The sequence below is a fragment of the Anser cygnoides genome, chromosome 5 (genome assembly GCF_040182565.1).
Source record: "Anser cygnoides isolate HZ-2024a breed goose chromosome 5, Taihu_goose_T2T_genome, whole genome shotgun sequence".
In the NCBI taxonomy this organism is placed as follows: Eukaryota; Metazoa; Chordata; class Aves; order Anseriformes; family Anatidae; genus Anser; species Anser cygnoides.
Window position 1 is genome coordinate 60951977 of NC_089877.1, and position 20382 is coordinate 60972358.

General features: G+C 40.4%; 1 protein-coding gene across 3 annotated transcripts; it reads right to left on the reverse strand.

Annotated features, from left to right (window-relative positions):
• Positions 1–2070: 2070 nt before the first annotated feature.
• Positions 2071–18510, reverse strand: PCNX4 (pecanex 4). Of its 3 annotated transcripts, none has more exons than XM_048066263.2 (12): positions 17696–18510; positions 14901–14956; positions 13529–14255; positions 11719–11898; positions 11113–11627; positions 10214–10314; positions 9942–10064; positions 9437–9800; positions 6783–6886; positions 5294–6330; positions 4623–4809; positions 2071–4254 (listed from the first exon to the last, which is right to left on the reverse strand). In XM_048066263.2, exons 3-12 carry the CDS (start codon positions 14215–14217, stop codon positions 4003–4005), a joined length of 3552 nt encoding a protein of 1183 aa, XP_047922220.2. In that variant the 5' UTR covers positions 14218–14255; positions 14901–14956; positions 17696–18510; the 3' UTR covers positions 2071–4002. The 3 variants fall into 3 exon arrangements, with proteins under 3 accessions (XP_047922220.2, XP_047922222.2, XP_047922221.2); XM_048066265.2 differs by having other exon boundaries at positions 11113–11252; positions 17696–18507; XM_048066264.2 differs by lacking the exon at positions 17696–18510 and adding an exon at positions 16934–17444.
• Positions 18511–20382: the final 1872 nt, after the last annotated feature.

Below are 20382 nucleotides of genomic sequence, written 5' to 3' on the forward strand. Positions count from 1 at the left end.
TTTTTCTGCTGCGATACTAACAAATACTTGGTGAGCAGGCTACAAATCACTTACCCACAGGATCCCATTTCCCTCATGTTCATGCCTAATGGACCTTGAGCAAAAAAAACCAACCAAGTAGAAGCTTGTGATAAAGGGTCAAGGATGTATAGGCAGTGTCTGGGAAAAGATGATATTTTTCATCTTTGCCACCAGCCCCAACGCTGTTGTACAGTTGGTCTAACAGCAAAATGGGTGTTATCATGCGTTTGGGGGGGGGGAGGGGCTAAGCTCCTGAACTTTTATCACAGTGTTTAGAAACCTAAAGATCAAATATTTCTAAGGGCCACTTCAGAGTTCACAAACCTCAGTGTGCTGGTTGTTGGGTGAAGTCTGAGCCTTGGGCAGTGTAGAGAAGCAGGGAGGAAGGACCAGAGCACGATAACATACTTGCAACCTGTCGTAGGTAGTGCTCAGCTTTGCACTAAACCTGGCACATGTTAAATCTATAGAGCATCGTGAAGAGAAGAGGAAGGGAAAGAGTGCCAGTAGCAGAACAGCCCGTAGCTACGCGAGGGGAACGCTGCTAATGAGAATCCCCCCACTTTCATGTGAGATTACTTGGAGCCAAGCAACAGTGCCAGACCGGAATTAGGGCAGGCCCTGCACTGTGGGTGATCTAAGCATGAACCAGCGCATGCAGAGCAGAGGCAAATCCCAACGTTCCTGGTGCTGGACAACAGCGGTGGCCAACTGATGACCACTATTATTAAAACTTCTACCATCTAGTTAAAATCCAGTTCAACCGTTAGCTGAAAGTACCTCTCTGTAGTGGTCGCCTGTTTACAAGCTTGGTGACCTCCCTGCTGTTGACAAAGGCCCCAGTGATGTTTGGATGCACCTCTAGCCACAAACTGCACAGGTAAAAGAAAAAAAAAATCCTACTTCATGATAGATCGTTCAGCAATCGTAAAACCCTAACAACCCAGTTATAAATTACTGAAACTTACCAAGTATAGCAGCACATAAGTCAAATGTGACATTTTTCACGTGACATTTAACAAAGATGAAAAAACTGTCTAGAAAAAATGACTGATCAAATGACAGGTGTCTTGCCTCATGCGGTTCTGGAAGAACAGAAGGTTCATTTCACTCCATTAAACTGATTCCTGTTGCTTTATGGTAACATGAATGGGACTGAAGCAGTCTCCAGGACTTGATGTTTTTTGTGAAGGCTAGAAAAAAATCGTTTGGATCAGAAGGGTAAAAATCCACCAGTAAGCACTGACATTTGTTAGAAAATTACCTTAAAACTGATCTCATTAAATAAAGATTCTTTTTCAAAGCCCCAGTAAAGGTGTCTTACGCTTACCTTTGCATGATGAACGTCGCAATCTGTAAAGCAAGTAGGTTTTGGGAAGAATGTCAGCAAAGCTGATGCACACCTGGTTAAAACGGTACAGCAGGAAAATGGTGTGGTGGCCTCTCAGAAGCTCAGTACCAGATACTCCATCCAGTAGTATGCCATCAGTATTGTGAGTAACAGCATGCATGCTTATGAGAGCTGCAGACACCACCAGGCTTGCAGGTGCCGTAAGTTCTTGATAAGTCGAAGAAATGCTCCAAAACAAACGGGACAGTTGGAGGAATGAGCACACAAAATATCACACTTAACAGAGGCAGGCAGTTGCATAAATTTGGTACAGAACAAGAGGCTGTAACTTGTGGTTCTGCCAAAAACAAAATGAATCTGAAGAGGGTTAGAAAATCATAACACGAGTCAGGGTCATACTGTTGCAAAACACCCTGGAATGTGTGAATTGGCTCAGTGCGCTACTGAATAAGGGGCTGCAGAACACGCTGCCTGCAATAGCAGGGGACAGGATGTTACAATGCATTAGAGCCTAGCTCTACATTCCTCTCCATAAACAGGAATTCTGCACGTAAGTAATTCTATTCCTCCATCTGGTACCAATCGAGATCTCGGCTGGAATACCAGGGCCAGTTACCAGCACCGCTTTCTAAAAGGCTGGGTACCAGATGGAGAGAACCGGAGGACAGCAAGAGAAAATGATCACAGCTCTCTTCAGTCTGTTCTCAACTAGTTTATTTGGTTTACAGGAGACAAAAAAATGAGGGCAGAAATTATAACCATCAAATAACAGACCGCTGCTGCTGAAAAAAAAAAGTAACTAAAACTTCTGTAACCACACAGAAGACAAGTCAGTAGGAGGCGTACAACAAGGCAGGGAGGTTTAAATTCATTTTAGGGAAAAAAAAACCACAACAATCCCTCTCCAACTGTTGCAAGAACAGCAAATAACTAGTGAACTACTTGATAAGCTCATCCTATACTTGGTATGAGATGTTTTAAGATGGATTATACATTTGCCAGGAATAGTTCCTTTTGACAGTGAGCTGAAGCACGAGCTCTCTAAAAGCCCCTTCCAGATCTGTTTCCACGATTCTGCATTTCCGGATACAGTTCATGGCCAACCAAGGCTTTTTTTAGGTTATCAGCACTTGGCTATTTATGCTCCTGCACACCAAACAATCACTTTCTAAAAGCTAATTCCACTAATACTCTGTGTGAATTTGTGTGCGCTGTTAGAGGGCTATACCTTGGGGTCTGACGTTTGTTTCGTTACCACTTCTGAATTCCATTACAAGATTTGCATATTTCTTTAAAATAACTTATGGTCACCAATGGAAACAGTCAGTTAACAGCTTAGCATGTAGTACACAGTCCTGTGACAAATTTTATCCAATAGGAAAAGGTCTTAAAGGTGAGGTGTAGAAGTAATAAACATGCTCCAATTAAACAGTACTGGGTTTTGTAAACCAATACCAAAACGGTTACAGAGCAGATCTCTTTGAAATCGATCCTAGTTAAAGACAGACAATTATTTACATCCTGCTAAGCATACACCAGCAGTAACTACACTGTAACTACCGATCTACAGAGAAAGTACACTCACGTGCTAACGACGGGTGGTAGTGACCAGGATAAACACATCGCTGGAGAGATGACCCAAACCTGTTTTCAAGGAGACCTGTAGTACTACAAACCAACTGCCAAACTCTGTTCTAACCTCTGCAAAGGTTAAAAAAAATAAGAATTCTATCAAAGACGGCTGGGTTCCTCTCCTCCCACCCCTCCACCCGCAATCAAGCTCTCACTGTACTTGTGGAAGACTTCTTAGTGGTGTGGACACAGGTTACACACAACTTGTATATATATATATATATATATATAGATAGATAGATAGATACGGATACTGGAGGAAGGAAATAAAATTAATCCATTCGGACTTAAATTCCTTCTCCCCCCTAATTAGACATGTTCACGTTCATCAGTAGGTCACAGGGTTTATCAGTGCATCAGACCGCACACTGTTTTATACAAATTGTCTTTGACCCCAGAACAAGCACTTTGGTAAAAATCCTCCCAACTTTCTTGCTAAAGCACATAACTGGTAACTTACTAGAGCTAACGAAGATCACCTAAAGTCATCTATTATAACAAACGCTAAAACTGAACTCAGTCCAATACAAAACGACCAGAATAAAAAAATTCATATAAATAGTCATATATACACTTTGGTTACCAACTCTGTGGTTGACGGTTCTACAATGAGCTGTAACTTGTCAGTGCAAGTCACCTGTCCAACTATTAAAAAGAAAAAAAAAATCAGAATGCACCAAAAATAGTTAATGATCAGAATCATGCTGCTCTTCTCTAACCCGGAGAAGAGAATTTCAGCATTTCCTGGCTCGTCAGCCACACAGGCAATGGTGTCTCAAATGTTCCAGCAGCAAGAAAACCACTCGCAACGTCCTGCCTGCTGAAGGTTCTGGCTAGCACCATTTCTGTGCAAATTGTGGACGCTGGCTTGGCACTGCCACCCAACGCCATTACGAGAGTAAACTCTTACTTCTAGCGTATAAATGTAGCATGAGCATGTTTTCCAACATGCAGGTGGAAAATACAAAACAATAATAATACAAAGTGCTACAGATAGCCTAGAACAAAGGCAGATGCAGAAGCTCGGATGAATAAACAGGGTAGCCAAGAGGCGGGTCTGCAGCTTGCACAGTAAGGTTTCTCAGAAGAACCGGGTGTGCCTGGATGCTGTAGCGTTCTTCATCATCGTTCGTAGCATACAGCAGCTCCCAGGACAGATTTGCCCACTGACCCCGGATAGCTTCATCGTTAAGTTTTCCCACTTGTACTAACAATTCCTGGAGAGTGAGGACTCGCCCAGTGTAAATTCCCTTCAAAAACAAACAGATCAAAACGTTCAGTACATGCTGAAAAAAGACAACGCTTTAGCTACAAAGCCCTACATGACGCTTTGGGACTTCACATGCTACGAACACCAGCCCTCTAAAGTAGCAAGCTGTATAAACTGGTCTCCCTGATTCAATTCTTCCATCTTGGAACACAATCAGCAAATTTTACTGCATCTGAAGAACAATGCCTTGTTATTTCCAACAACGGTGATGTCAGTTCCCATCTAGTACAAACACAAATTTGGTTGCACAGCTTCATGTTTTGGAAAACAATAATGGGGAGAGAAAAAACAAGCAGTGGAAAAGAAAACCAAGCTTTGATGTTGCTAATCGGTAATTTTTCTTCTTACCATGTTTGGATCATGTCCCAGTGAAAAAAGGTATGGCTTTTCCTGAAGAACTGCTTGCTGCCACTCCAGATCCGATACCAGCCCGATGTACCAATCATTTTCGTATTCTTCCAGATAGTTAACTAGTTCTTTGAAGTTCTCAACTGGCCCCAGGCTTGCTTTGTCAACCATCAGTTTAAAAGTGTATCTGAAAGGTACGGAAAGACCTACAGTAAGCACTGCTGCAAACGACAGGAGGAAGAAGGCCTCTCAGCAGTGCCAACTTTCTAAGTTATCGCTTGTCAGCAGAGGAACTAGGAGTTAGTAGGCGCAGCTTTTAGCTCACCCAGACATGAAACACATTAGCTGAAACATCTTTCCTTCACCTCACCGTTACCTCTGCCTGATAATGGAAAGTGCCAAACATTTAACTCCATCACAATTCAATTAGATTTTGTGTTTTTCCCCACTTAAGAAGGCAGATTTCCAGTATTGGAAGCAGCTGCAGTGGGGAAGGGACTAAGGAAGGCTATCAGAGGCTTCACAGCTCAGGGTTACAGGCAATATTCATGTAGAAAGAAGCTACAAATATCTTTAAATGTTACGGTTTTAAAATAAACTACTCTTAGCAAACTGATACTTTCAAAGCCCAGTACTCGTGTCTCACTGTTAAAATCTGTGAGTCTGTTTACCTGAATGCTTTCAGGGCAAGCTGGAACAGCTCTGGTTTGCCCGTTAGCCAGTCCAAACCAACAGACCATGGGATGCCACCGGTGTATGCTCTGAACACGTGGCTCGGGGCTGGCACAGTGTTATCCAGTCCGAACAGACCAAAACAACACGACAACACACCATGGACGTACAAATCTTTCAAAGCTTTATCTTTCATGAGGTCTTCAAGTAAATTGGAAGGCTTTTCTGTCAGATGAAAAAAGTCCAGCTGACTCAAAATGAAATGGTACCATTCTTCTGGAAACCTCTGCCGCATTTCATTGACTTTCGAAGTAGGCACCGGGGCTGTTCGCCATTCCTCAGGGATGCTCAACAGCTCTGAGTACGAGCAACTAAACTCAACCTGAGGTACAATTTCTTCCTGTTTTCCTTTGTCTACAGCAGGAAGCCCAAGGACAACAGCCCTGTGTAACTTATCTTCTGGTGACATTTCCTGTGGGACATCTTGGCTCTGTGTTTCTACAGATCCTGGAATAGAGAGATGTGCTTTTGGTGTCATTCCCAAATGTCCCAGTTCTTTTCTGTCTCTCATTTTGCCCCTGGGTTCGAGATCAAAAATGTCACTATCATCAGTCCAGTCCTCAATTGTATCAACACTAAAGCTATCTTCATCCCTCAGCGGCCTGGGTGTTTCTGCTGCACCGCTGTGCTGATTTTCTGGAAATGATCTTTTTCTGTTCTTGTCCACACTGCCCAGGCTCTCCCATGTTTTTGATTTTTTGTAACAATACTGGACAAGCATCCATACAAGCACTTTAATGAAATCATCTTTCAGGTGCTTCAAATTCTCATGGGAGTCGATTATTCCAGATAATACATTTCTGGCATCGGAATACAGTCTCACAGGTAGAACAGTACAAGGAGTCAAAATGTGTCCAAAATGGTCGTTAGGAGAAAGAATCTTTGTGTGCTCCTGGTGTTCGAAGGCTGTTTCAAAAATCTCATCAACTCTGTGAGCTTCAGCAGCATGACAGGACGTTTCCTGCAATTCTAGCCCCTAAAGCACAAATGAGAACAATCTGGGTTTAGTCTTCACCAGTACCTATGCTTAAATACTAGCAAGTTCTGTTTTCTTGCAACATTTTTCTCCACAAATGAAGACATGCTCCATTATCAGTATTTCCAGAAGTGAGTTACCTACGAATCTAACTAGACATAATGATAACCCCAAAGCACTCACTACGCTGTTAGACACAGATAAGAGTCTTACGAAAAAGCCAACAACTTTGCCTCATGCAGATCTGTATTAACTAGCTTACTAAAAATGTTATGTTACAAGACAGATGATAAATAATTTCACAACTGCTAAGCACGTCAGCTGTAAGACCAGTTAATATAGAAATAACACTTATCTTAAAAAATTGACTGTAACATCAGGTAAATTAATGACATTGCATAAGTAACCAGTAAGTTACTTATACAGTAAGTTAATCCTCAGCATGCACTTACCTTAATGTTAACACCACAATAAGTGAAGCCTTTTTCTAGCACCAATATCCACATCAATCTATCCTGAAAACGGCACAGGTAATGTGATCCAGGTAGGGAGAGACCTAGACAAGAAAAAACAACAAAAAAAATACCCAGAAACTGTGGTATAACTTTAGCATTATATCAATGAAAGCCTTTTCCACATGCCAGCTAAGGAAATCAACTGTGTACACAAAACATCCAACATAAAAATTAATTAAAACTGGCTAATTAGTACCCTAGAATCTTAAAAGAATTAGCTGCAAAGGTAGATATTGAAATTGTGGTGCTATCTTTGAAAACACTATGGAAAAGTGTGGAACCATTACAGAACCACAGGACTACAGTATTCATACTCAACCAGGGTTAAGCAACCCCACCCTCAGTTCCCCCTTGTGGACATGACTTTCATGATTAAATATCATCTTTGGCTGAATTTCCAAGTGCACAGTTCCCATGGGGGTCACTTGGAGATCTAAAATTCTTCTGACTGCTGAATACAGTTCAGAATCATCAGCTAGCACATGGGTACCTTGATGGCCCTATTTACTGTGGAGTACAGAGCTTACTTGTCATGGGGGAAATAAAAATCTAACTCAACAGGAGTTGGTACCTACACTACCGTTTCCTAAATTAATTTGTCTGCATTCTGGAGGGATTAGAAATATCCCCCAGGATGCAAAATCCAGAGTGCTGCAGAACTGTCAGACTACCAATGACATGGTGTTGTACCCATTTTACAGATACACAAATAGAAGCAGATAAATCAAGACCTGCATTTTCAGGAACACCTATTTCTAAGGGCTTCTCTTTAAAGATATGTGAGCCAGTATCATACACACTGAACGCCAGCAACAGATACAGTGGGAATCACCTGTGGTCTTTCTGAAGTACCCCCATAAGTAAATAAATAAATTCCATCACACTTTCTTAAGGTTGACATCACTAAAAATGCAGCTACACAAGAACAACTGGAATTTGAAAATTAAGATCTGAACATCAGGTCACAGTTCAAATTGATTAGTATTAAAAAATTCCACAATCCAGCTCTCACTGTAAAAATTAGATGACTTATGTCCAAAAAAACATAGCATTGTTTTTCTCTTCTACCTATTTCAGTAAAAAAGGCAATGCCAAACTTCCGAGCAACTAGTGGTTATAATCTATTTAAGTTACAGCCTACTGTCAGCTCCTCCAATTCAATGGTGTTGTTCTTAGCACGACAAGGTACCTTTAGTGCCAGTTTACAACTTGCTTCTGCTCTCTCTCACATCCAAGTGATCACTCACTTGCAGGGAGAATTTCAGTTTTAGAATGTTGTAAAATGGAATTAGTGAAACCAACCATTAATACCTAGTTAAAATTTAAGTAACCTTTTCTATCCCAGTGAGCTAATGAAGTACATTTTCTTGCTAACATTTTGCAAAGATTTTAATATTTTTCTTGCTAGCTGTTAAAGCTACTAAAACTCCTTAACATAGAAAAAAGTATGACTTTAAATTAAAATAGAGACACACAAAGTGGTATGTCTTCAAATTTTAACTCATCGGAGAACGCAACATTTTTTCTTCCTTGAAGATGTTCATTCACAGATTTTCCCATTAAAGAGAGGACATTTTTCCCATAAAGACTGGTGTTTTAAATTATTTAATCTGAGGTCACCACAGTCATAATGGCAACAGAGAAATAGAAAAACTCACACACATACGCTGGTAACAGTGAAGCATCTCTCTCCTCTTTAGAGAAAAAAGCTTACTAGTTTTTCTTTTTAATAATTCTCCACCTGTATTCTAAAACTGCAGCAATATTTCCTTGTAAAGCACTTGCATACATTCTTCAGGAAAGAGTGATTAAGGTTAACTTCCACTCTAAATATCAGTCCAACTTTTCCAGTTGCAAGCCATTTTCTAAGAGGCTTATGTAAATGTTTATCTTTTGTCAAAGGGCAACGAGCTCTTGATTATTTATGTTACACAAAGACTGTTTCTCCAGAAAACGAGCTTGCTATTTTAACAGTTATCCTGTCTCCAGCTGGGAAAAAAAAATCAGCATTTCTTCACCTCTGTTTATGTAAATCTGTGAAATACCCATCGTGATGTCTTTCACAGGTTTTAAGACCAGAAATGTTGTTACAACCTCACCCTGACTGCCTGCATGAGATATGACATCGTCTCATCAACTGTTTCTGGTCTCAGCTGTTTACAGCTAGTTAGTCTGCAACATGTATTTTACAAACATCCAGTCCATATCCATCCTACCTAATTAATGTATCCAAATTAACAAAATCACCTTCTGGTCCTTGAACAATAGAACTGATAAAAAGAAAAGCACGTATGTAAACTCAAACAGCAGGTTGAAACCTCCTTCTCTTCACTGTTAAGAGAACTCCTCAATACACTTGCCTCTAATTAGGTGAGGTAAATCCATAGCACCTTTTTTGTTCAGTACAGAAAGATTAGGATTGATGCTGTTTCATCACTGGTTTGTTCAAATGAACAATCGCTGAATATCAGATTTAACCTACGCATTTGAAATGTGGTTTCAATCAGATGCTGATTCTCATATTCCCCAGCAAAATCACACTTCTCAAAATATTTATATACATTCCATCACAGTGCTGCTAGCACACCTACCTAGGCTACCGGCTGCTAATGCAGACTGCAGAGCAACAGCCAGACTTGGAACCATCTGCTGGTAGTACACTGTATCAGAGCAAACACACGCTGTAGCGCCCACGGGTCCTGGCCAGCTTCGGATAGGCCTAGGAAACCCAATCAAAAATACTGGTAGTGTGAAGAGTGGCAGCAGCGGAGAAGAAAGGAGGGCAGAGAGGGCAACGAAGATCAGCAGGATGGGGAAGAAAACCACATTCAGTGTGATTAAGGTGGCGGTAGATTTGCGACGTTGTTTTTTCTCTGTCCACGATGTCAAAAGAATGGCTATGGCGAACTGCAGCTTTGAGACAAACTGAAGCAGTCGATCCCGTAGGACACCAACCTGCAAGACACGTACAACAAGCACGTGCTTATTTATACTCTGTATCAGAACACATTCAGCACTGCTAAAGCTGCCTTATCTAGAATAATTATACGAAAACGAAGCGTGATTATCACTGACAATGATAATTATGACAATTACCAGCAAGAGTCTGATTCCTGTATCAAGGCTCCTGTTCCACCAGAGGTCTGGACTGAGCACCAACATTTGCGCCACTGACACAACCACTATGTCCAGCAGGGCATTTTCTGTATTCTGCCATACCTAAAATGGAGATACGTTAGACATACATTTAAAAATGTGTTTATCTTTTCTCTACTTTCCTGACCTGGAATATTTCTTCCAAGTCATTTTAATACTTAAACCATGTAGAAGAGAATTTCTTAGGCTAATGTAATTAAATTTTGAATTACCATCCTAAATATTCTTGTGAATCCAATGCAAACAGACACAGAATGAAGATTTTGTAGCGAACGGTCTAGTGACAGGAATGCTATCATAGCAAATGGAGACACTGTAATTGAAACAGAAGAATAACTGATTTCCTTTCAAAAACACAATTAAAATTTACAGAGGTAAAGTCTTACTGCAGAATGGAAATCTTAGTGTAAAAAGAGAACTCCTCCCTTCATTATTACAAACTCCTCTTTGTGTTACACTTCCAGGATATCAAACAATGTATTTGCACTACTGGCCCAAGACTGCAACCATTTATATCAATGCTTGGTTTTTACTTATTACTTCGCTTGTTTCCCTATGGATAATGGGAATACTCATATTAACAAGTAAAAATAAACACGGAATAGTGCTCATTAATCCACTTCCCCAAAATGACACTTTTTTAATGAAATTAAATGAATTTAGGTCAAATTTTGGTTCCACCAAAGTAAACAAATTTGTCCCGATCTCCACCAGCAAGGGGACTGTTCCCTTTAACTAACAAGTACAGTTGCTTCAAGACTCCCAATTCATTTTATTTACCAAGTACCTTTGTTAAAATCTAGAAGAGATTTTTTTTTTCAAAAGTGCATACTGATGTTGTAAACAAAATTCTTTAAAAGGCCTTGCTTTCTGAGTTGGAGTTTTTAAAAGCTCATTTTCTTACGTTTACCTCTTAAAAAAATCAGTTATCACTCTCAAATATTCTGAATATTAATTACCTCAATGCATAATCAAGCAAAACATCAACCAATGTTTTCAGCTACTTGTTTTTTCTTAGTTCATTCACAGTCTTGCACATACAGTAATTCTAGTGTTGTTTCAATCTCCCTAAAACATCATCTAACAAACAACAGATAGCGTGTATTCCTACCTAGTGTTAGTAAAATCCTCCTGACAACACCAACTTTCATTAGCCTTCTTTGCTTCTCCATGAACACAGTCACAGTCCTGATATCCTTTGGATAAAAGGGGTTTCGGAAGGTTCCAAACAAGTACACTCTCTGAATCTCTCTAAGAATCCACATAATTACAAGCAATACAATCAGGATATAACTTGCTATAGCCTGAGGACTGGCTTTGGAAAATGATGAAAAGCCTGCAAAGTGATGCAGTAGGCCAGCTTCTATGAGAGCGAGTGTCAATACAGTCAAATAAAAAATAAACTCCCTCCACCCAAACTGTATTCTAAGACCACTGCGCATATATTTAGATTTTCTGGAGGCTAAATGGCTGATCATGGTGTGTTTGAAGGCAAAACCAATCTCGCTTAGGTTAAGACTCAGTATGAACCCAAATCCAGTCATGAAGAGGATCACACCGAGAGTGCTGGGAATGAAATACGATGCTATTGCTGTTCCAGCAGAAATGAGAAACATTACTAATAACCTGTGAAGGAGAAAATAAAAAAGATTTGCTTGAAAAGAAAAAGGTTATAAACAATATTGCTATATTTTATCATTATATAAACAAAATTTACTTTGTGTTACTTGACATAGGTGAACCTCCTAGTCCAAACTCCAACAGTTGTTCCATTCCCCACAGAAAAAGTGCGTCAAGCGGGGGCAGAATTCCCATTGCCCACAAGAACGGCAGAAAAAGAAATACGATGTGCAAAATCTGGTTTGTCTGCTCTATAATGGGTGCGTTGACAGCAAACCTGGAAAGAAGAAATGTATTTGACTTCTGTGAAGGAAAACATAGCTGATGTGTAGGAAGGCTTTTTGTTTAACTAGTACAGTAAATCCAGAATTATAAACATTACACATTCAATCTACAAAACCTCAACTGCTATTTTTTAAAAGGAAACATGAGGACATAAATTTATGCTTGGGGCAGTAATACATCAGCTAGAACACTGGAACGCTGGCTAATTTTTTTTTATTAAAAAGTTTGGAAGCTTTCACATTACACAGATGAGCCAAATGTTCTAAGTATCCTAGTTATTTTGATACTATTGTGACTATAAACTTAGAAATACTTGTACAAAGAAAAGTCTAGAAGCTCTAAAACCTCAACCATTTTACCAAAAAATAAGTTAAGTATCATCTCAAAACTACATAAAATTTTTATGCAAGTCCAAGATCCAAGATGCAAGCGTTAACACTAGAAGAATTGGCATGTTGCCTCCATATCAAGGCATCTACTCTCTTCAGGAATGTAAAACGTATTTTGCTATATAAAAGCTTTTGTATCTTTCTGTAAAAAATATAAAAATCAATATTAGAAGTCTGCATACATCCTAAGCCATACATAGTTCATCAGCAAGCTCATTTACTTAACGTTGGACTGCTAAGATACTTGACTTCTCTCTACTTCTTAGTAAATAAATAAGCAAGCCTCAAAAGAATTCGGTCAGGAATTTAAAGGTTTTTCTCCTCCTGAATTTAGACAGAAGAATTTGGGGTCCAAGACCATGTGTGTAGTAACTATACTGTAACTGAAGAAGCAGCTAGGGTAAATGACTGGCAAAGACATCTCCAAATGCAAAATTAGTAAGATCAAACATGCTTTTTTAAATGCATTTGAAGTACCCCAACCACAAAATATGTACATGTGACAATGTGATATAAATTTCACCTGACAAGGAGAAAGAATGCATAAAGTAAAAAAAAAAATCTTGCTTTAAGAGATTTTACAAATGCTTCAGCTAAGGCATTCGTCTGAAAAGTGGAAATATAAAACAGTCTCCCATTTGCACAATGATGTAGTTCTTCCTTATTACTAAAGCATTTAAAAATCCAAGTTCAAAATCCACATAACAAACACACAGCAACGTTCACAGTTGCTTATCCACTCATTAAAAGCCAAATTCCTGCTATTTTGGCCTGTAATTTATAACCCTCTGCAGTGGCTTTGCACAGACTAAATTAGAAAACATTGCAGGACAAAATTTGGATATAAATCTGGTACTCCTGAAGTTTGCAGTGTTTAAATTTACAGTTCCAGATCAGGAACATGTTTTTGAGAACATATTCTTTAAAAGGATGTTGACGCAAATGCTCTTGTACAAAAATACCAAAATCAACTCTGTAGAAGACACTTTTAGCTGTCCCTAACTTAGAAGCGTCTTGAGGGCTCTCTCGGGGGCTTCTGAATTTATATGAAACACTAAAAAAATTTAAGAACAACGTTTTATGCACAATGTAGCACATCACTGTCTGCTATATGCTCTTCTAGCTTCTTTTGGACTTCCTACAGTTGATTGAAACCTCAAATTTCATCTTTCTTATTAAAATATATACACAATAACCATTACTTTAATTAGCAAAATGCTGCATTAGCTTTACCTGTGTGCAAGATCCACTGCAATGAAGACAAAAATGTAGAAAGGTCTCATCAGAGCAGTGATTTCATAAGTATCCAGTGCTTGGAAAGTAGCTGTTTCGGTAGCTGTGTTTATGATTAGCGAATACTCTGCTATACATACAGTCACCCATCCAAATACAAAGATCGTAACAGTTCCTCCAATGTTGCTATACAGCAAGGTTATTCTGTTTGGCAGCAGATACCAAGTTCCCAGCCCACACAATACCCCTGCCAGAAACGAATGAAATACAGTGTTGATTATATACTTCTTGCCAGGAATAATAAATTTTACTGTCTCTGAACCTACACAGCTGGAAAATTCAAACTCATCTTCATCTGTTAGTGTATTCTGAATTTGCATTCTTTCTACTGTCACTGTTTTCTGTTTTGCATATATATTTGCCATCTGAAGGATAAGTGCAGTAACAAACATCAGTCCTCCTGAAAGTGCTGCAGTGTAATAGTCTTTCATAACGTCTAACTGGTACAGAAGTGTTCCTACTCCTCCCAAAACCCATGGCATCAAGAAAAGAATAATCTGATTCACATATATGTAAGGAGGGGCACAATAGCCTAATTTAAACCGGGGACCTCCCAGCACAGTCTGTGGAAAGCGCTTCAAGAAGAACTCCTGCTTGTAATCATTCAGCAGAGGTACATCTGGACCCATTCTTATTACTCAGGAATGCTGGATGAATATCATTTTTCCTGTAAAAGAACAGAAAGAAAAAGAAGGGAACATTACCAAATCTGGAATGCAAAACTTAACCAGGGATTTTTTTTGTCCTATTTTCATTTATCAGATTGTAGCGGAATTTTAACATGTTAGTGTTAGTAAACATTATCTTAAAGCATCCATAGAATTTGCTACCAGAATACAACTACTAAGCAAACACCTAAGATGTAAAAAGACTATTTTAAAATAAAATAAAAAAATAAAAATCATTTTTACCCATCAGCTTTTTTAGTGTCATAGAATCATCACAGAATGGCTTGGGTTGGTAAGGACCTTAAAGCCCATCTGGTTCCAACCCTGTGCCACGGCAGGGACACCTCCCACTAGACCAGGCTGCCCAAAGCCCCATCCAGCCTGGGTTTGAACAATTCCTGGCACCCTGTGCCAGGGCCTCACCACCCTCTGAGGAAAGAATTTCCACCTAACATCCACTCTAAACCTCCCCTCTTTCAGGTTAAAATCATTCCCTCTTGTCCTATCTGCCTGTGTAAAATGTGCTCCCTGCGTAGCCTAGTCACCGAACAGGATCTCTGTGTGCAAAGCACCACATGAGACAGACAACAAACAGTTCACTTTCTGTATCCTAAAATATACAAAAAAAACAAACAAAACAATACTTGTGAGTTGTAGCAGAATTGGCACATCAACATCTTCTTTATGTCAACGGAGAAAGCTGAAAAAAAGGAAAAAAAACATGCACGTAAACCTTTACAGTGAATCATCAAATAAAAATCAGGTATGAATACTCATTTAGAGGGCATCAGACAATGTAGAAATAATTAATGCAAGAAGGTAACTACAGTATTCAAATATAATTTTATGCTACTGGTCTCAAAAGCAAAAACCCATGGATGACAAGTATGAATACTCCAGCTAAGACACAGGGTGAAAAAACATCACAGAGAATGCAATGCAGAAGAATTTCATAAATATTACTACTTTAAAAAAGAGATGCTTAATTTTATTGTGCAAGTATTGAAATTCTGACTTCCTTCTGCTGGACCTGTATATCTCATGAACACCAATTAGCTGTCACTACAGATATAGTAAAAATAAACTCTTTACTGCCATGGAGTTCCCAGCCACCATGATTTCTTCGTTCTACAAAACCAAATGCTTTCAGGTGCTTTTGAGTACATTTTACTCCTCACATTTAAACAGATACCAATGATTTGACTGCAGGCAGATACTGGTTATCACAGGTCTAAGCTAGAAACAGCGCCAATGAGATATCTTAAAGGCCATTGATAGGCATCATCACAAATGGAAATCTGCTTTCAGGGTACACCAAGTCAACACACACCGCAATGAAAAGCAGGTCCCCGCAGGCTTGTTAACTACTCTCCATGAACACTGTGGATTTCTTTTTAATTGTAAAAATTCCAACATGGAGTCTGTAAACATAGAACATGAAATACTGAAACCATAAAGATTTTTTTGGTTTTACTATTTCAAGCCATTGTAAGGTTTTTTTGTTCTTAAGCGAAGGAGAAGGCAGTAGTCAGTCATAATGGAAAAGACACATGTTGACAATGGAGAGGGGAATTCATCACAGCCAATTCAAGAATTTGAATATGTAACAAGGACACACCCAATTAAAAACAATTTTAAAATGTAATTAAAAAAATATATAATTCAGACAATCTTGTCTATAAAAAGAAACACTGCTTAAAGAGCTACATATGCATGAAACAAAGTTGCTCTGAAAGTTAAACACAGTAGATTTATATGTATGTAAAGGCGAGATGAGTTTAAAAGAAATGTAGAACCAAAAGGTGCATAGGTTTCCCTTAAAAACAGTTGTCTGGCAGCTGTGATTTTCTGCTCTCTCTAAAAAGGTCTATTTTTGTTTCACGTTTTAGCTTGCATTTGTGTTTGTCAGTTTATATTGCTAACAAAATGTTAACAAAACATTCCTCTCACAGTTTCTGTGTAAACAATAGACATCTTTGTGCGAGACAAAATCTATGCACATAAACAATATAGTTCTACTTGGCTGCACTCCAAAACGTAAGAAGAGCCATAAAAAGAAGTGAGTTTATTTATAAACGACAAGTCCAAGACTTAAGCTCAAGAAATATGGAAATGATACTGTCAGCTATCCTCCTGGCTTCCAAATAGTCAGGTAACGCGTTAAGGCTTCAAAGAGGCACTCGTGCATGTCTCGTTATTTCTCTGCAAAGCCCTAGCAACAGGACTCCACACATTAGTAAGTGTTTACAGGACCTGGCTTCAATATACATTCCTAACATACGGGCCTGGCCCAACTGTGACAACTTGCCTGGTTACCCAAACAGTCTGCACGACAACAGTTTGTCATCACCGGCAGGGATCTAAGTGACTTAGATACTATCGTAACACGGATGATAAAAGGCCTTTAACACCATAAAACCATTTAACGTGTTAACCCTGCAATATCCTCCCTATGTCCACATTGCATAAAAGAAAGTGAGACAACGCAAATCTTGCATAAGTTCAGGCAGCAATTCACATGAAGGCGTGAATTTTTTTCTAGGTAAACGTCATCCTTCATATACACTGATGACAGATCAGTGCGGTTTGGTTTTATTTCAAGCAGATTACAAGAGAACATGTGTACAGCTCTCAGTCATCTAAGCCGCTGAAGTGGGTAAGGCTTAAAACTACTTACCTAGGTGGTCTTCTTTTCACACGAGACTAAGTAAGGGTTATAAGCCACCTGCTAGCACACCACGGACAAATGCAAGCATGGGAGGTGCGGGGGAAGCTGCAGACAGCCCCTGCCTGGGCAAATCCAGATGCACCTGTGCAAACCTACATGCTAAAATGCCCACATTTCCACCCATTTCATGGTTAAAGATGCAGCTCTATGCCAGACCGGCTTCCCACCCATGGAGATGGTTGGGAACCTCTCCCCAGCGGTGCTGACACCAGACCCCCGGCTGAAGACACAGCCTTTTTGGCTGCCGGGCTCCTCTCATGGGGAACACGTCCCCAGGTGGTGAGGTAACCCCTGGCCCGCCTCCAGGACCACCTCCAGCCCCATGCACCTCTGCACCTGACGAGGCAGGCCCCCCGGCAGGTTAACCACACTTGCTGCCCAGCGACCTCTCCCTCAGCATTTCTGCAGGGCAAAGAAATCCAGCGACCTGCCAGGCTGCCAACAAACACCCCTCTGCTGCTTTTTAACTACGGAGAGGACAGGGGGGCGGCTACCTGGGGGCAAACACAGAGGGGGGGCAATGCCGGTCTGGCGGAGCCAGGCCCCGGCTCGCCCCTCTCCGCCGGCTCCAGGGAAGGGCCCGGCCGCTGCTGCACCCCCCGGCATGGCCGCACCCCCTCTTCACCCCCGGGGGGCAGGTGTCTGCACCTCAGCAGCCGGGGCCGGCGAGAGGCAGCCGTGATGAAGAGCCTCTGTGAGGCGGGCACCTACCTCTGGCCCGGGCTCGGAGCAGCTCAGGGGATTTGCGGGGCGGTGGGGAGAAGGGGAAAGGGGCTGAGCCTGCGGCGGGAGGAGGAGGAAGGACGGTGGAGCGCTCCCCCTACACACACACACTCCGGCCCCACGGCTTTCCTGAGGGAGCGCCAACGACACAGGCCGCAGCCGGACGCTCCTCCCCGCCGGCGGGGCCCCTCCACCCGGGTGCTGCTGCCGCTGAGGACGGCGGGGAAGGAGGAGGAGGAGGAGGAGGAGATGAGGGAGGAGGAGGCGGCGGCTATCGGCAACGCTGAGGCCCGGCCTCACGGCGACAGCGCCCCCTCCCCTCAGCCCCCGCCGCCATTTTGTCTCCGCCTGAGGGACGAGGCCGCGCGGGGCGGCCGGGCTGCCCGGGGGAAATGGCCCCGGCCTGAGCGGGGGCCGCTCCGGGCGGCTCCTCGGGGCGGCTGGCACACGGGGTGCGAGGCGGTGGCGAGGGGCTGGCCGCCTTCCCGACCCCGCTGCGGAGCGTCTGGCCCCGGGGCAGGCCGGTGCTCAGCGCTACCGCTTCCCTCAGAGACGCTGGGTGTGCCTTCCACACGTTGCTGTCGTCTTCCCGTTGTAAAATCAGGCGTGAGGAACCCGTGGCCTTCTAGCGGAGCCCCAAAATTTAATGTGGAGAGAATCCCTCAGCCCACACAAGAGCTGTGCCAGGGGATGGCCACTGCTGCTGTCCCAAATCCTGTAGTGCTGCTCTCGGAGTATTGTCCCCCTTCCTCTGATGAATTCATTGCCTCACGTTTCCTCAGGTTTCTTTCTGTCCCGCTGAGAGCTGCCGTAAAAATTTCTGAGGCTGTTTTTTAATCACGTATTTAGTTACTTCTAATCTTCCGATAATAACAAAAATGAAAAACTGATCAGACTTGTCTGTTTCCTTAATTCTTACATTTTTTACATGAATATTCAATATACAACATCCTAATAGTAAATTAAAATATTTAGCACGAATAATCTACAGCATTCTGGAATCATATTAAAATAGTTTTCTGCATGTGGACATCAGTCACGTTAATGGTTTATGTAAATCAGTTTATGTAAATCAAACTAAATCAAGATGAAAATACTGGTTCTAGCCTCAGGTATAGGAAGGTGCATTCTCAGTTTTCTTTTAGGTTAAATAAATGTTAGCATTCATTGGCAAGTTGAAATTTAATTCTATACTTTAAATACTTTTATATACTTTTAAAAATACTTTTCCTAATTTAAATCCTTAATGCAATACTACTTAATATGTCAAATTTCACATATTGAGAATATTTAATGGCGTGAGCACGATATAATTTATATCTAATAATACTAAAATGTGTAACTATTCAATAGGACATGCATAAGTCTACTTTAATATCCATGTTATGACAAACACTATATAAATTCTTAGAAACAACTACATCCATTTTAATCTAAATCCCTAATAAAATTTAACACACTGGCATATGCTTAAAATTTCAGATAGGCCAGAAGGATTTCTGTTATAAATTGAATTTGAATTAGAAGCATTATAACCGTTTTGTAAGCTTGTTAAACTTTGTTATTCAGAGACAATAAAAAGACAGATTGGGGTATCCAGTGTAAAACCTTGGGAACACTACCAAAACAAAATGCTGATTAACATTTACTGAGTTTCTTTTAAATGAAGTTCAATGGTATAAATAATAATAAGTGTCCAGCCTGCTGGAAAATAAATGCACAAATCTCAAGCTATGTGTGTTCTCCAGGTTCCCTGACTTAAGATTTATTCCCCCTGACCTTGAAATGTATCTCTGGCAATCTGATTAAAACTAAATGTAAGGTAAATAGCTTCTCTGTACAATTCACTAAGGTCTGTAGAAGATATTTACTTTTTGGCTGATGAGTTTCATCCAGTCCTCATTTTCCAAATCAACTACAGTTTTACAAAGGTGATGATTCTGTTCTGGAATATATAAATCTTAAATAAGAATTGCAGGGGAAAGCAGACATTAGCTTTATTTCTTCACAAGCTCTGCAGTTTGTGTTTCAAAGCTCAGAGAAGGGTTCTTGCCTGCCCTTATTTCCTATAATTTCTCTTATACTCAAAAAATAAATAAAAAAGAATGTAAGTCAGTGCAAACTTTAAGCTTTTTAATGGAAAGGGGAGCGTGCCAATTTATTTCTCTGAAAGTTCTAAAAGTTTTCCTGGTCATATAAAATAAAACTTACTAAACAGAAAAGTGTTCAAAGTAAATTCTGCCAACCTCTGGCTGCCTTTTCCAGATTATCATAGAATATATAACTGCAAGCATGTGAATAGTCCTACTGGAACTAACAGGAGTCTTCATCTGCTTAAGTTAGGATGTACATAAACTATTTGCAGACTTATAACTTGTTTTTTGGCTTGCTTCTTTTTAGTTTGTGAAAGGGCTATTAACCCTGAACCTCCAAGTAATCATTGTGTGTATTTCCATACCTTTTATGTTTACTTTCTTTAGAATGATGAATGCAGTAGTAAATATTTTTCTTACTGACCTTTCTACTCTTTAAAGATAAATTGAAAAAGTGATTTTTGGTTTTGAATGCATCTATATATATATATATATATGGATAATAACACTAGAAACAGATGCTTTATTGTGTTTACTAACCATTAAGGAAGGTGGAGGTTGTAGGGCATTATTCTTTTAAAG

Excerpts from the sequence above, each read along its gene's own strand:
- PCNX4 (XM_048066263.2), bottom strand. The coding sequence starts at position 14,217 with ATGGGTCCAGATGTACCTCTGCTGAATGATTACAAGCAGGAGTTCTTC. Across the intron at positions 10,315-11,112 it reads GAGGATTTTACTAACACTAG|TGTCTCCATTTGCTATGATA; the intron begins GTAGGAATACAC and ends TTTCAATTACAG. Across the intron at positions 4,255-4,622 it reads TGGGACATGATCCAAACATG|GGAATTTACACTGGGCGAGT; the intron begins GTAAGAAGAAAA and ends TTGTTTTTGAAG.